Source organism: Aphis gossypii, unplaced genomic scaffold (assembly GCF_020184175.1).
Source record: "Aphis gossypii isolate Hap1 unplaced genomic scaffold, ASM2018417v2 Contig00460_ERROPOS81933+, whole genome shotgun sequence".
Classification (NCBI taxonomy): Eukaryota; Metazoa; Arthropoda; class Insecta; order Hemiptera; family Aphididae; genus Aphis; species Aphis gossypii.
The window spans coordinates 24,577-40,874 of NW_026083117.1; the positions used below are offsets into that span (position 1 = coordinate 24,577).

At 28.6% G+C, this 16,298-nt stretch overlaps 3 protein-coding genes and 1 long non-coding RNA gene across 4 annotated transcripts; 2 read left to right on the top strand and 2 right to left on the bottom strand.

Annotated features, from left to right (window-relative positions):
* Window positions 1-626: 626 nt before the first annotated feature.
* Window positions 627-2,144, bottom strand: LOC126554292 (putative nuclease HARBI1). Its single transcript, XM_050209376.1, has 5 exons — window positions 1,955-2,144; window positions 1,757-1,895; window positions 1,361-1,680; window positions 1,094-1,268; window positions 627-938 (listed from the first exon to the last, which is right to left on the bottom strand). The coding sequence occupies exons 1-5, from the start codon at window positions 2,107-2,109 to the stop codon at window positions 645-647; spliced, it is 1,083 nt and encodes a 360-aa protein (XP_050065333.1). The 5' UTR covers window positions 2,110-2,144; the 3' UTR covers window positions 627-644.
* Window positions 2,145-5,440: 3,296 nt separating this feature from the next.
* LOC126554294 (uncharacterized) lies at window positions 5,441-6,633 on the top strand. Its single transcript, XM_050209379.1, has one exon. It carries the CDS (start codon window positions 5,491-5,493, stop codon window positions 6,622-6,624), a length of 1,134 nt encoding a protein of 377 aa, XP_050065336.1. The 5' UTR covers window positions 5,441-5,490; the 3' UTR covers window positions 6,625-6,633.
* Window positions 6,634-13,566: 6,933 nt separating this feature from the next.
* LOC126554296 (uncharacterized) lies at window positions 13,567-14,294 on the top strand. The gene is made up of 3 exons (XR_007606641.1): window positions 13,567-13,800; window positions 13,945-14,037; window positions 14,129-14,294. It is a non-coding gene; the product is annotated as an uncharacterized LOC126554296 (long non-coding RNA).
* Window positions 14,295-14,981: 687 nt separating this feature from the next.
* On the bottom strand, window positions 14,982-16,298 carry LOC126554293 (death-associated inhibitor of apoptosis 1-like). The gene is made up of 2 exons (XM_050209377.1): window positions 15,937-16,298; window positions 14,982-15,081 (listed from the first exon to the last, which is right to left on the bottom strand). The coding sequence occupies exons 1-2, from the start codon at window positions 16,277-16,279 to the stop codon at window positions 15,050-15,052; spliced, it is 375 nt and encodes a 124-aa protein (XP_050065334.1). The 5' UTR covers window positions 16,280-16,298; the 3' UTR covers window positions 14,982-15,049.

Here is a 16,298-nt window from a genome sequence, read left to right on the forward strand (position 1 = left end):
TAACATTAGTGGAAGATCAAATTAAAAATATAATGGATGAAAACAATACAGGTATTAATTGGATATTTTTAATTTTAATCCTAATCATTGTTACACATATTGTCAAAATAATTAAAATATTTTTTTGTTTGGTTAAAGAGTTTGATCCGTTTTTATTTCAATCAACATCTAAAAAAGAAAATAGGAAACAACCAGCGAAAGATATATCAGTTCTATCCTCTTCAAAAAAAGTTTATGAAGGATTAAACAAGATTGTTCAGCAACGTTCAACAATATCAAGTACTAAGTTGGATATGGAAAAAGAACTCTATCAACTTAAAATAAAAAAAGCTAAAATTTCTTTAGAAACGACAGAAATTGAAAAAGAAGTTATGCAAAAAAAATTAATAACACAAAATTTAGAAGTTCAACACAATGAAATAAAAAATCAAATTTTGTTATTAGAACTTAATAATAAAAGAAGCAACTAATTTTTTTTTAATTTGACAAACATTATTTTTATCATCAATAGTTTTACTACTTTATTGTTATTTTATTTTATAAAATGTTATGTTTATTGTTTATGTTATAAAGGTAAAATGTTATGTTTATTGTTTTAAAGAAAAAGAGTATTCTATTTTTTGTTACTTTATATTTTTTTTTTTTTAAATATGAAATACAGTGTTTATTAAATTTGTTCTCACTGCATTCCCAACTTCATTTTGCCTTGCTATTGGTAAGGTTGTAATTTCTTGAAACAATTCTTGATCATCAACTATATCTTCTGGTGGCATCACATCATTTTCCTGGATTAATAAATTATGGAGAACAGCTGTTGCAACAATTGTAGCCATGGTAGTGTCTTCCTTTGTACGTAATCCAATAGCTAATACTGGAAACCTTCTTTTCCAAATTCCAAATAGTCTCTCAATCACATTTCTAGTTCCTATTTGTGCTTTCTGAAATCATAATTTTACATTTGAATTATATAATATAATATAATATTAATAAATATATATAATATAATATAATATTATAATATTAATAAATATTAATAATAATAATATAATATAAAATAAAACTATTTGAATAGTTTATTAAAATTATAAGCTACCTGATATCTTCTCTCAGATTCTGATCGTGGATTTAGTAAAGGTGTCAATAAATAGCTTCGACATGGGTATCCTCCATCCCCAAGCAAAACACACTTGCCAAACTCATTATTTTCAAATTGTGCTCGAAGCATGCTATTATCAAAAATTGTTGAATCATGGACAGAACCAGGCCATCTAATACAAATTTAATGACATAGTTTTGTAAAAAAATTCATAAATTTATGTTCACACATAATTTTTACATGCTGTTTTATATAACTACTTACCTAGCAACTAAATTAGTAATTACAAGATTACTAGTACATACTGCTTGTACATTGATGCTGAAATATCCTTTTCTGTTTCGAAATTGTTCCCCTATATCACTATTGGGTGATTGTATTCGAACGTGTGAGCAATCAATAGCACCTATTACTGTTGGAAAACCTCTCATTCTATAAAATCCCAACTGTATAGCTTGTTGTTCATTTTGAGAGGTTGGCATTTTAATAAAGTGATGCCGAAGTTTAGCAATTGCTACAGAAACACGTTTAATAATCCGGCAAACAGTAGATTTGTGAATATGGATTAAATCTCCCATCACTTCCTAATTTCGTTTATAGGAATTTAATATGTTATATATTTAATTATTAGGTTATTTCATAATCATTTATAAAGCATACCTGAAATGCTCCAGTTGCATAATATCGAAGAGCCACTAACAATTGATTTACTGGTGAAATTGCATTATTGCGACACGTTTGATGCATAATTTCATCTTCGATCATGTGCAACAATATCAAAAACGTTTGTTTGGATAATCTGAATACAATTTTAATAAATATATTATAATTATATACATATATAATGTAAGTACTCACCTAAACCGACATTTAAACTCATGATCGTCAAAATTGTTTAAAGGATTATACCTCTCACGAACCACTCTAGGTTTTGGAAGTCTCATAATTATTTCTAAAACTATTTCTTCATCAGATGAATCATCTGATGAAGATAATTCTACTGAACTACTCATAAAAAATTAAAGTTAGAAATTAGTATTTAAGTTAAAAACTAATTAAGAATCTATTAAAACACAACACATTACACAATATAATATTACAATGAAATAAAAATATAGAATCATATATTTATCAATATTAAATAATGACCACAAAATATTGATAGCGAAATTTAACCATACATAAAATTTTACACGGCGATAAATCACCCTCTAATTTAACTGGTGATAAAGTAAATTTTTAACTACAGATAACATTTAAAACATGGTTTATGCAACAGATTTTATTTTAACTTTAGTTAAATGAGTTTATCTCTGTGTAAATATTTGGTGCAACCCGGCATAAAACAAGCTAATCCAAAATTATTACAAACAGATAATGGTACAGAATTTTATAATAATCAATTTCAACAGTTAATGAAAAAAAAATAAAATTAGACATTATAGTACGTATAGCAGGTACATGTAATTGGTTTAACAAAATATCAAAAATTATTTATAATTATAATCATACAAAACATAGATCAATTAAATGTACACCATATGAAGCTAGAATAAATACAAGTAAAATCAAATCAAATATACAAACAAATAAAACATTATATAAACCAAAATTTAAAATTAATGATAAAGTAAGAATATCAAAATATAAGCATATATTTTGTAAAGGATATACACCGAATTGGACAACAGAAATTTTCACAGTTTCAAAAGTTTTACATACAGAACCAATAACTTATCAGCTATAGGATGGATCAAACAATATAATTCTAAGTGGTTTTTATGAGCAAGAAATTAAATTGACCGATTTTCCGAACACATTTCTAATTGAACGTATTATAAAAAAAGTTAAAGATAAAATGCTTGTTAAATGGATGGGTTTTGATTCCAGTCATAATTCATGGATATTATCGAAAGATATTTTTAAATAATTTTTTTTTTTATACATATTTTACCTTTTTATAAAAATAAAAAAAAAAAAGTATTAAATTAAATTATTTTAGTTATTCATATAATGTTTTCCTTTCACTTTGAACGACACCCACTGATGATAATTGTTTAAATTTAGAAATAATTATTATCACTAGATAGCGTGGAAAAAACACCTACTGATGATAATAATTTAAATTTAGAAATACTAAATATCGATTTTCTTAAACATAGTGAATATTAGAATAATTATTTTTTTAATTTATAATGTTCGTATGCTAGTGAATTAATCCCATCGTTTGTTATAAAACGTTTATCATCGTTACCACTTAGTACAAGCTTATTCATTGTTTTAGAATGAACAACATGTTTATTCGATTGAATAAAATTCATGTTTCTACAAGTTTGTTTATTATCAAGAGAGATTTGGTTTATGTACGCATTTAATACTTCTATATAATTTTTAAAATACATATGTTGATTAATTACATATTTTTTTACACCTTTAGCTTTTTTAACCTCATCGTTGTTTTCAGTCTTGTAAGCATATAATTTCGGTCTTAATGAAACAAATTCTTTTAAAATTTTTCCTCCCATTTCATCTTTAAAATAACCAGGTTGGTTTTTATGATTTTCGCTAAAACAATAATGATCTTTTGGATAGTTTGATGTATCAAAATACGGAAATAAATCATATCTATGTTACGGAATAAACTGTATAAAAAGGTCTTTTTCAAGACCAACAACATCAATTGGGTAAGACAAGTAAGACTGACAGATAAAAACCACACCGGGTAAATACAAATAGCAGAACAACGGTGTGATTTTTATCTGTCAGAACGAATCACGCGGACCAATCAATAACGGACTAGATGGCCGAAGACGGTATAAATACCGGACACTTTCGACCATCTAGTCAGTCTTTTCCAAACCTTCAAACTGTCAACATCAACCAAAGAATCCAGACAGAAGAAGACCCGGACCACCATAGAAATACCGTTCAACGACCTCAATCATCGTTCAGCAGCCGACTACGGACGAAATTGCCGCTCCACGGCAATAACGTGATTCACCGGCTGACCAACAACGACGAAACGCGGATCTACGGCTTCAAGTATCGTTTAACAGCGGACTACGGACGAAACTGCCGCTCCACGGCAGTAACTTGCAGTGTCGGCTGACCGACAACGACGAAACGCCGCTCTACGGCTGCCAGCATCGTCCTGAGAATCCCGGCGCTGACTATCCACGTGGCTACCGCTCGACGGTATAAGACCCGTGTCGACGTGCAATCCGGCGCTGACTATCCACGTGGCTACCGCTCAACGGTATAAGACCCGTGTCGACGTGTAATCCGGCGACGACGATCCACAGACGGTGCCGTGTCCAGACGCCCGGCGCTGACTATCCACGTGGCTACCGCTCGACGGTATAAGACCCGTGTCGACGTGCAACCCGGCGCTGACTATCCACTTGGCTACCGCTCAACGGTATAAGACCCGTGTCGACGTGTAATCCGGCGACGACGATCCACAGACGGTGCCGTGTCCAGACGCCCGGCGCTGACTATCCCCGTGGCTACCGTTCAACGGTAAAAGACCTGTGTCGACGTGCAATCCGGCGACGCTTCAATAAAACGGCCCTTTTCAGGGCCAACACACTACCCACCTAGGCGCTTAATTAAGCTGTCCTATCCGATCCAGGCTCGTTGTCGGAATACCGCTTACATAAGTTTGTACCGACATCGGCCGGATCCCACGCCCTATGTATATATATTTTGTAATATAAACTAACCCACTGTACAGTTTGTACCTAACCTAACCATCCGGACGAACCGTATAAACTGGCGCCCAACCCGTGACTCAACACGACCAACCAGAAGAGAGGAGAAACAAATACATACGGCAAAACAATATACTCGTCGAGTTTACTAGTCGGTACGGCAGAAGCATATACCTACTCGTCGAGTTTACTAGTCGGTACGTCAGAAACGTATACCCGATAATAACCAGTACGGTTATTCTTTGCAAACAAATTGCCTAGCTGGCACGGCTGACAAACGGATCTACTAGTCGGTACGGCAGAAGCGTATACTCGTCGAGTTTACTAGTCGGTAAGTCAGAAACGTATACCCGATAATAACCAGTACGGTTATTCTTTGCAAACAAATTGCCTAGCTGGCACGGCTGACAAACGGATCTACTAGTCGGTACGGCAGAAGCATATACTCGTCGAGTTTACTAGTCGGTACGTTAGAAACGTATAACCAATACGATTATTCATTGCAAACACATTGCCTAGCTGGCACGTCTGAAAGATATAATCAACAAACGGATTTACTAGTTGGTACGGTAGAATCATATACCCGGCAATTTTACTAGTCGGTACGGTAGAATCGTATATCTGTCGATCTTATTAGTCGGTTCGGAGTATTATATACTTGTTATTAATTATTAAAACGACAACATGACTAGACGGAACCAGGCGACGCCTGGGGAGGACCCGACGGAAAAAACACGACAGTTAGAGGGAAAGGTAGCAGCATTAGAAAAGACCACACAACAGCTACATAAGAAACTAGAGATGATGGAAAATCAATATGAAGCGTTACGACAACTCATTAATGACACAGATACCAAACTACTAGTGACGACAGCACGGCAAGAAAAAGATATCCAGACATTACAGACCAATGTTACTTCATTACAGAATACAAAAAACGATGGTAATGTTATTAACACTATCACCAGATCAACAGTAGATATTACAGCCCCAACATTTAGTGGAGAGAGCAAGACAGAACACCCAAAACAATTCCTTAAGGATATGTATAATTACCTGGATCACAAACAAATTACTGCCAGAAGAGAAAAAATGATAGTAATAGAAAACAATCTTCGTGGAAAAGCATCAAAATGGTACACAATGATCAAAGATGCAGCTCTAGACGAAGTAACATTCAGTGAATTGTTCCTCAAGCATTTTTTCTCTGAAAATCATCAATGGGAGATTTTCATTAAATGCACAGAAGCGGGAAAAAAACCTATTAAAAAGGATTTTCAGGAACATTTTCATCATTGGATGGCGGAATTAAAACACTTAGACTCACCTAAGATGAATGAAGAACAAGCAATCAACTTAATTACAAAACATTTCCCGATAGCTATCCAAGCATATATACAAACAACAAAAGAAAAGAAGTTTTTACCTATATGGGAAAAATTAGGTGAATTAGAAAATAATAAAAATCACGAAGAGGAACCAATCAAACAAAATAATCAAACACAACAATTTGCAAGTCGATATAATATGCAGCAACAACCACGAAACTTCAACTATCGGCAGGGGCAATATAATGCAGTACAACAGACACGACAGCCGATTGGGAATAATCAAACGCCATACCAACCAAACACGCGGCAATCAGCGGGAGAAAAAACACAACAGAACCAATACGTCCCGAAAGCAGTAAAACAAATGGTAATATACAACGATGATGATAATGAGACATACGAGGAAAACGATATAGAAACTGAAAACAGCGATGAGTCAAAAAACCAAAAATGGGGGACGATGGACCTGGATCAGCCACTGTCATAAACACCCCTGACCAAATACAAACCACAAAAAAATTAGCAATATTAAAAGCATCGGACCTACTACAGGACGACGAATATGACGAAGAAATAAAAAAGACAACATCAAAAGGATGCCCATACGTTAAAATCAAAATCAAGGACACAACATACGAAATGTTAATAGACTCCGGAGCAGAAATAAGTGCAATTTCGGAGCACTATCAACAGGTAATAACAGACGAAAACCCTAAAACACCGACAATCCCGGTAAACGGACTACACATATACAACGCAATAGGGGACAAAATGACAAAGATAAAGACTCAAATATTACTACCAATCCAAATTGGAGAAAATGTATTGCAATCACCATTTATGGTAATAAAAAATCTTAACGAAAACGGAATATTAGGAAATGATTTCCTGGAAAACCACGAAGCATCAATCGATTTCGGGAGAAGAACATTGGTATTGAAAATTAATAATAAAATACACGAAATACAACTAATGGATAAAATACAGGAAAATCCAGTACACCTAAGGGCAATATCAACGAAAACTGTCACAGAAGTTCACAAGGAAAATAGAATAAAAAACTTACCAGGTCATTTACAACAGAGGTTAGACAAACTAATTCATGATTTCCCAGAAGTATTTAGTGAAAAACCAGGCAAAACCTAACCTAACCGACATCGGCCGGATCCCACGCCCTATGTATATATATTTTGTAATATAAACTAACCCACTGTACAGTTAGAGCCCGGTAATTGCCCGGCTAAAACCCAAGCGCCCCCGATTGTGTCGACCCACTTATGCAAGTCTGGTCGGAACAAATCGACGCTTTACTCGGCCCTTGCTTTGTCAAATATAATTATTATTTTATAGAAATAGAAACACGTAATACTCAAAACAAAGAAGTGTATTTATTTACGAAACGGGTCGTCCATCCGGACGAACCGTATCATCTAATATCATCAAAAAAATTAAATGTTCGAATATTATATATCAAAGAATCTGTATCCGAGTACAATAATCGTATTTTATTATTATATTTATTTTTCATTACATTATAATGAAAATCATACATAAATGTTTTCGAGACATCTAAAATTGCAGACCCTACATAAATTGCTTTATCGAATTTGATAGTTTCCTTATGTTGGTGAATAGCCATAAGATTTTCAGAGTATATAGTTCTATCTTTAAAAGTATTTTTCATCATCAATTTATTTGCTTGTTTATCTGATGTAACCAGTTTTAAAGAAACTCTAGTTCGAACATTCTCCATACATTTACCAAAAACGCTATTAATTAATAACTTCCAAAAATCTTTTTCAAATCTGTTTTTAGCTTCTCTCCTCATTCTCGTACATAGTTCGATATATGAGGCCATCCATTTACTCTGTGAAAATTTGATTTATCGATGAATTTTTACTAATTTAAGACCATTAGCAATTGCTTGTTTTAAATTTTTATAGTGTAATATATATTTTTTTTTTTTGATGATAAAGTAGTTAATAATTTTTTAACTTTTGAATTTGGAGGACATTCGTTTAAAGGTAAAAACGGGAAATCATTATGTTTTTCATGTAAATATTCAGGATAATCAATATCAACTTCTAATATATATCCGACTTTTGAATCATCAGGAATTTTAGTAACATCTATGTTCAAGTCATCAACCCATTCGAAATCTTTGAAAGGTAGCTCAGTTAACATCGAATTTCCATATAAATTTACACAATCAAGATATGTAATCCATGAAATTGATTTATTAGGATTATAGTTCAAACCTTTAATGTTTGGTATGTTTGCTTTAGCATATCTTTTAACTGATTGACAGATACCCCCTCTGATTGAGGATTCAAAATATAAAAGCATGTTATAATCAGTCAATTTTTCTAATTTAACCTTAGTATATTTAAGCATACAATCGAAAGCAAATCCTGGAGCAGTCATATAATGAGCAGGATCTAGACTAAGAGTGGATAAACATAAATCTCTAAAATTTTCGAACACATCCGTTAGTATGGTGACATCAGTTTTCAAATAAAGATCACTATACTCACCCAAAGTTTTAATATTAAATCCTTTCCAAATTTTTTTAGCATGAGAATAATCATTATTATTAATTTCTTCATTTTTTAAAGAGTTATAAAATGCAGATTTTGAAGGTAATCGAGTTTCGTTTAATTTACTCCAACTATCAATATACTCATAAGGGAAAACCCCATTTCGTGTGACTAAATCAAATGTTTTATTAGAAAATAATTTTAAAGTTTCTTTAAACCTTGATTTATCTTCAAGTAAATTTTTTGCAAGCTCGCTTAATGAGGAGGCCATAAAACGGAATGTATCAACGAATTTTATACTAAATCTCGGAGCAATCTCTTTACTAAAAAATATATATTTTTCTACAGAATTTGGAATAACATGTATATTCTTATCATCAAAACCAAGTTCTCGAATTATAAAGTGACTATCGTATGATAAGTTATGAAAAAAAAATGGAACAAATGATGGGTTGGTTATTTCAAAATTACATTTAAAACAAATACATTGTCTATATTTATCAGTAATATGACAGTGATCTCTAACTTTATATAATTCATTTTCTTCAAAAGATAATAAACATATTTTACAAACCTTTGCTATTTGAAATTCTTTTTCCTCCTTTTCAGTCAACGTAATCATTTGTACATTAATTTGATAAATATCATTTATATTTTTTGAAATATCAATCATATTTTCCATAAACTTTTTTGCCGCATCAATACCTCTATAAATTATTATGTTTGTTGGAATTTTAAACTGTCGCATTAACTTTTCTGTGATAATATTATAGTCGACTTTTACATAAAATGCATAACTCATAATTTCATGTAAATGTGTGATATAAGTTTTACTAGTTTCAGTGAATTCATTTGTCTGTTTAGGTTTTAAAATACATTAAAAGTCAGCATAAATAACAAATGGTATTCTAGAAGTTTTTTCATAACTTTTAAAAAATATGAATTTATTTTCTTTTCCTTCTTCAAACATTATCGGTCTTCCTAATTTATTCTTACTACACATTTTTTTATGTTCAGTTAATCCTGTTTCACCCCAAAGTTTACTTTTACATGGTTTATTTCCAAAAGTTGTAAAACACCTCTTGCAAATAATTAATTTAGAACAATTTTTAGTTTTCTGACTTCTAATAAATCTTAAAAAATCTTTAATATAACAATAATGCGATGTTTTATGATTATTGACAAAAAATAGATCAAAATGATTTTTTTCTTCTTTATTATTTATAAATAGAGGGAAAATAGTACCTTTATTATTTAAACTATAAACATTAACTGAAACATTATTTAAACGTTCAAATTTTTTAATTTGATTTATTGGTGTTGGGAAATCAATACATTTAAAATCTAACTCACTCTTTTTTTCGAGAAAATCAAAATATTTTGGTTAAATCGTGATTTATTAGAACGCTTATCATATTTGGTCAGTATAGAATATTTAAAACAGTATTTATCTTTATTTTTAACGTTTATAATAGCCTTTTTTTTCGTATAAATTTAAGTAAATCTGCACCTCCTTTTAATGGATTTACTAAATTGATTCTCAACTGTAACCCATCTATTGAAACAAGTGTCCATCCTGAACCTTTAGCAATAAATTCAGATTCTTCAGCTAATATTTTATCAAACTTTGTGTTTAACAAACTAGCGAAATCGGATGAATTACATGCTAAAACATTCGAAGTTTTAAAAGCCACATCTTGTTTATCATGTGTTATAGGACGTGTGTAAGTAGCGTCAACGTGTAAATTAAATTTGATCGACGTTTTAATACACGATTGTTTTAACTTTAAAATTAACCCATGTGAAATATAGTTAAAAAATAATTTGTAATCTATATAATTTTCACAGTTCTTAATTATGAAAGTTTTTGAACCTTTTCTAAATATTTCTATTTCAATAAGTCCACTTCCAATCGTGTTCATACGCTGTTTTTTTGTTATTATATTTCTGTTTATAATGAGCTGAAATAATAAAAAACACATAATATTTATATATAAATGTATGTTTTTTTGTTTTACATTTTTAAAAAAATAATAATAATAACATTCTTAAATAAACTATGAGTACTTAGTTTTTTTAAAAAAAAATCATTTTAGATTCAAACAAAAAGATTCTGTTAATAAATTTAGATCATCCAATAATGTACAATAATCGCTATGCAGATGATAAGCTAAAAGCTAACGTCTGTTTTCGAAATCTAACATAACCATACAAATCATAATATTTATTAACAAGTAATATTTCATTTCTCAAATTTATTATATTCTCTTTTAAGATTTTTATTTTTTTTATATCTTGTAAAAGTGTTTTAGCTAAGTATTTTTCATATCTTAATATTTTAATTTTTCTTTTGATTAAAATTATGGTTTTTCTTTGTTCATGTTTACTTTGTACTTCCTTCTCATCATTATTATCGATTTCTTCATCCAATCGATGAATTTCAATTAAGATATGGTTAAGTAAATCCATTTTCTAAAAAAAAAAAACATTTTTTTTATGTTTTGGAAAAGCTATTGTGAACAAAGTAATACTTCTATACAAGTAGGTGTATAAAAAAGAAAAAATGGAAAATAGATTTATTTAAACAAATTTATTTATTAAATCTTCTAGTTGATTATTCAAAATTGAGGAACGATAACGTAAACGTCTATTACATTGTAGACCAATATAATAAGAAAAATTATAATCGTCTAAAATGTTTCTTTTTTCATTTCTTAACTTGTCTATTTCAATTAGGTTTATTATTTTTTGTTTTTATAAACCATGAATCTTTTTATTTAAAACTCTTATATCTATTTTTTTTCTTTCTTCATCTTGATCAACACTTTTTTCGTTTTCTAAAACTTTCAATTCTAATTCTTCTATCAAAGATTGGATATATATGATTTGAGGAGATTCCATTTTTTTAAAAAAATCTGAAATTATAGGTAAATATTTATTCGTTTATTTTTTTATTTTAAATATAAAAAAGGTAATGTAAAAACTATATCTCATTTACACCACATCTAAAAAAAAATGTATTTTTTTTTAATAATTTGTACCACTTTTCAAGTTTATAATTCACACCAAATAAAATTTTAAAAAGGGGCATTATCTAATCTGTACCTACTAAAATTATAATTTGTAACATTGTTCACCTTATTAAAATTATAATTATAATAAAATGTATATATATATAAGTAAATTTTTGTTTAGCAATAATTCATAAAACATATAAAATCAATCATACTTTAATTATAAATAAATGTATAAGTAAAACAAACTCTATATATATTAAATAAGTAAATTCTTGTTAAGTATATTATACTATTTTTTAAAAAATAAAACATAATTTATAACTATTTATATCAACTAAACTCTGTAAGAAACGAGAAAAAGCTTGTAACTATTTTTATATATGTGGTATATATAAATATATATATATATATATTTATATATACCACAGAATATATTCCGTGTATATACCGCACATTTACTACAACTAAGCTGATTATAACAAAAATAATAATAACTATAATTAAGTCGTTATAATCAGCTTAGTTGTAGTAAATGTATAAGACGTAACAACACAAAATATTGTTTACGATGTATCTGTGTGACTGTGTATATGTGGTTTGGAAAAAACTATTAAAATATTTATTTTTTATTTTTAAAAATGTGAAGATATAAAATTATACATATTATTATTATTATAAATGACATACTTTTAAATGTTGTACTACACACTAATCTTTTTGAACTATTCAAAATGTTTCGTACTATACTCAATTTTAGGGCTGGTACAAATTACATTTTTCATTTCGTTTTCTAACGTGATGTAAAAAAAAAAAATAAACTAAAATTAATTTATTTATGTAACGCAAATACATGTTATATTTTTGATACAAATTACATATGTATTTAAATGAACCTATTTGTGGTGAAAATTGTGTAAAATACCATTATTAAATGTAATCATTTTTTATAGTGGAAAATTATAATAGTCAACCGATTCAAATAATAAAACTAAAATTCTACATGATAATAGTAAATGTTTAATTTAAAGCTAGTTAATAGTAGTAAAGTAATAGTACTTACATTTCTGGAAAAAAATATACTGGCTTCTAGTTGTAGTGAACCGGTCTTGGTGAAGATGGTTCAGCACGATTTAACGACGAAGTCCACTTTGTCGTATGTGTAGGAAGTTTGAATTAAAAGTTATTTATTCACTGAGACGATGAATATAATAAAAGCAAGCCCGATGTATTGTTAAGTATAGAACAATGTCATCGGTCTATGTGTGAGTGAGGCTTAACTATGTCTAATTCTTAATACTACCACAACCCATTTTATATTAAACTATTTGGGTGTAGTCCCCCAAAATATACGTACGTGTCATGGTAAACAGGAAATTCGACTATACGTTTCTATTTCATATTTTACTATAACCAATTATTTAAATACATATTTTTTAATCTTTAAAAAATATATATATATATATATAAACGATTATTAAAACTATGTTCATAATCCAATTATTTAATATATTATTATTCATTATTCTAAATCTAACCAACTAATATCAGCTCAGGGCAACAGGAATGAAGTAATGTAATATGCCGGATTTCTAGATAGTGTTTCTACTGAACTAGCTGTATGTCTAATTCTTAATACTACCACAACCGCTTTTATATTAAACTATTTGGGCGGCGTAGTCACCAAAATATACGTACGTTTCTATTTCATGTTTACTATAACCAATTATTTAATTTTAATCTTACCTTGCTAAATTTACGTACCTTGCTAAATTTTATATAACCTTTCAAATCTGACATTGAAATGTAGAAGTCAATTACATTCTTTTAGATAAAAATCGCACTTGTTATTACATTCTATTTTTTCGATTATGAAAAGACGTACCTTTCAAATTTTATTCTAGTTAGTGTTTTAGCTGAACTGATTATTTTAGACTTAAGAGGAGGAGTAGAAGTGGTTACATATATAAGAGATTCATCGATACAGTATATTCAGTATACTTCAACAGATTTTACAATCTAGACTTTTTTTAATAAAATTAATTTAATTTTGAAAAAATGTCCTGCTACTCATTTAAAAGCGATGACGAGGAGTCGGTTGTATTTTCCGAAGTAAGTAAAAAAAAAAACATTTATTTTTTATTTTTTTTTTTATTATAATATAATATATAATTATTTTAATTAAAAGACATTAAATATTTTATGAAAAATTTATTTTGTAAACCGTCATCAGCTTATCGTCTATTTTAATTATAGGATAATATTGCAACAACATCTCAAAAAAAAGGTACATCGAAAAGGTTAGCTGTAAAACCGGAGAAGAAACCAGTATCGAAAAAGACGAAAAAGGTGAGTTATATAAATTTATGACATATTACGAAAAAGTAAAAAAAATATAATTTAATTATTATTTTATAGAGCACCGCTATTTGTTATACAGACAAAATATTAGATTTAATAACAGATCCAACTATACCAACCGGTGCAGAGAACACCTTGAATATAAAAAAGGATGATTGTTCATTAACGGTTAAGACACCTGTAGACAATACGGCTGTAGATTACTGGACTATAGCACATTATAAATGTGCTAAAATTGCTAATTTTGCTCTGCAAGATAGGTAATAATAATAATAATAATATATATATATATATATATATATTTAACTAAAGTGAAATATTTATAATAAAATTAATTTAACCTAACCTAACTTTTTTAGATGGAAGCATGTTGAATGCTCACTCAAAATATCTTTAACAGGACAGCATCCGGATGATTTAACTACAGCCAAAGAAATGGTGACGCTCATTCAATCTGTTTTCGACAAAATGATGCGACATCCCGCCAAGAAGCTTCTCAGACACAGACCAAAAAAAAAATAAACTTATAAAATGTATGTAATAGGATATGGTGTTGGATTAATTTTATTTAATAAAAAAAAAAAATTTTATATTTATATTTATTTTTATTATTTAGATAAAAAAAAAAAAAAATAATAATAATTCATTTATAGGTTAAAATAAAAATAAAAATAAATAAAAATAAAAAAATAAAAATAAAAATATTGAAAGTTGGTATATAAGTGGTGTTAATTTTACATTTTTTTTTTTTTTAACAAGAACGATAAATTAAAATAAATTAAGAAACTTTTTTTTATATTACATCACTAAATCTTGTAATATCATGTTCGACAATGAATTAAAATGAAATTGTAGTAACTCGTACATAAATGAACAATCTTCACTTTGTATATTACTGTAGCTGAAATCATAATTTTGAATGTATTGATTTGTAAATTCGTTTCGTTGACAAGATGATGGTAACCCATTTACGTCAGACTTAATTAACGTATAAGCTGTATCAAACGTTTTTTGGTATGATTCCAATTTTTTCTGTTTTTCAACAATATACAAGTCAATACAATGTTGTAATTGTTTCAAACGATGAAGATCAATATGAGATAATGTTATATAATTATCATTAGAATATAAAACTATAGTTGATTGGTTTACATTAACAGAGTAGAAAAAATTATCAGCTATCTTAACACGTTTACAACGAGTATGCAAATTTTCGATAATTGTATTAAAATTGTTTTCGCACATTAACACCACTGATCAAGATCTAACGTTACAACTTTTTTAGTTAATTTACATTCTAATAATATAATAATTGAAATTTGCTTATTAACTAGAAGTCCAACGGTTACACTTTTCTTACTAAAAGGACGAATATCGAACACAGATTTTGATACAACGATTGATGGATTCATATTGATAAAATAAAAAAAAACAGTAAACAGTATTTTTTTCTAGAAATATGAATATGATCACTAGACAGCTTAGCTCAAACTAACAAGTTTTCTTTATCCATACATGTTATATACTAAACAAATGTAAGGTTAAAAAAGAAAAAAATAAAAAAAAATGTGAACGTATAGTATCTAGTTTTATAAACAGTAAAGAGTTATTATACTTACCTACCTAATTAGATAGAACCTGAAACATTTTTTAAAAATCATTAACATAATAAATTTAAATTAGCCTCGTTATCCCACTAGGCTATACGTTCAAGAGGTATTAAATAAGTTATTAACACATTTAAGTTTATTAAATTCAGATTTTTTTTTATTGAAATATAAAGTTTAAAAAAAAAAATAAATAAATAAATATTTATTAAATGAACTAAACAACAGTATCATATGACCTTGATCCACAATCATAATCACAAAATATCGATAATCTTACCATATTTTTTTACTACATTTTCAACAAACTGATTTCCTTTTGATAATAATACAAAAACACATTTCGGATTCCATCTTGAATGTTCAATCCATGGATTATCTTCTTTTTCCCAACGATGCAATATAATACCGCAGCAAAAACATTCAACAATATCTTTTTTCCCTGAATATATAAAACCGCTTTCAGCTAATGAGTATTTATCTTGAGATGAAGTCAACGGAAATAAATTGAATGTTTTCAATCTTGATATAAATGTAGTGAATTCTGGATATGTAGGATATGCATTGTTTCGTACTAACGAAACAAGTGAACAAAAACTGTTGTTAATTTGTTGAAAATTCATTTTTTATAAAAAAAAAATA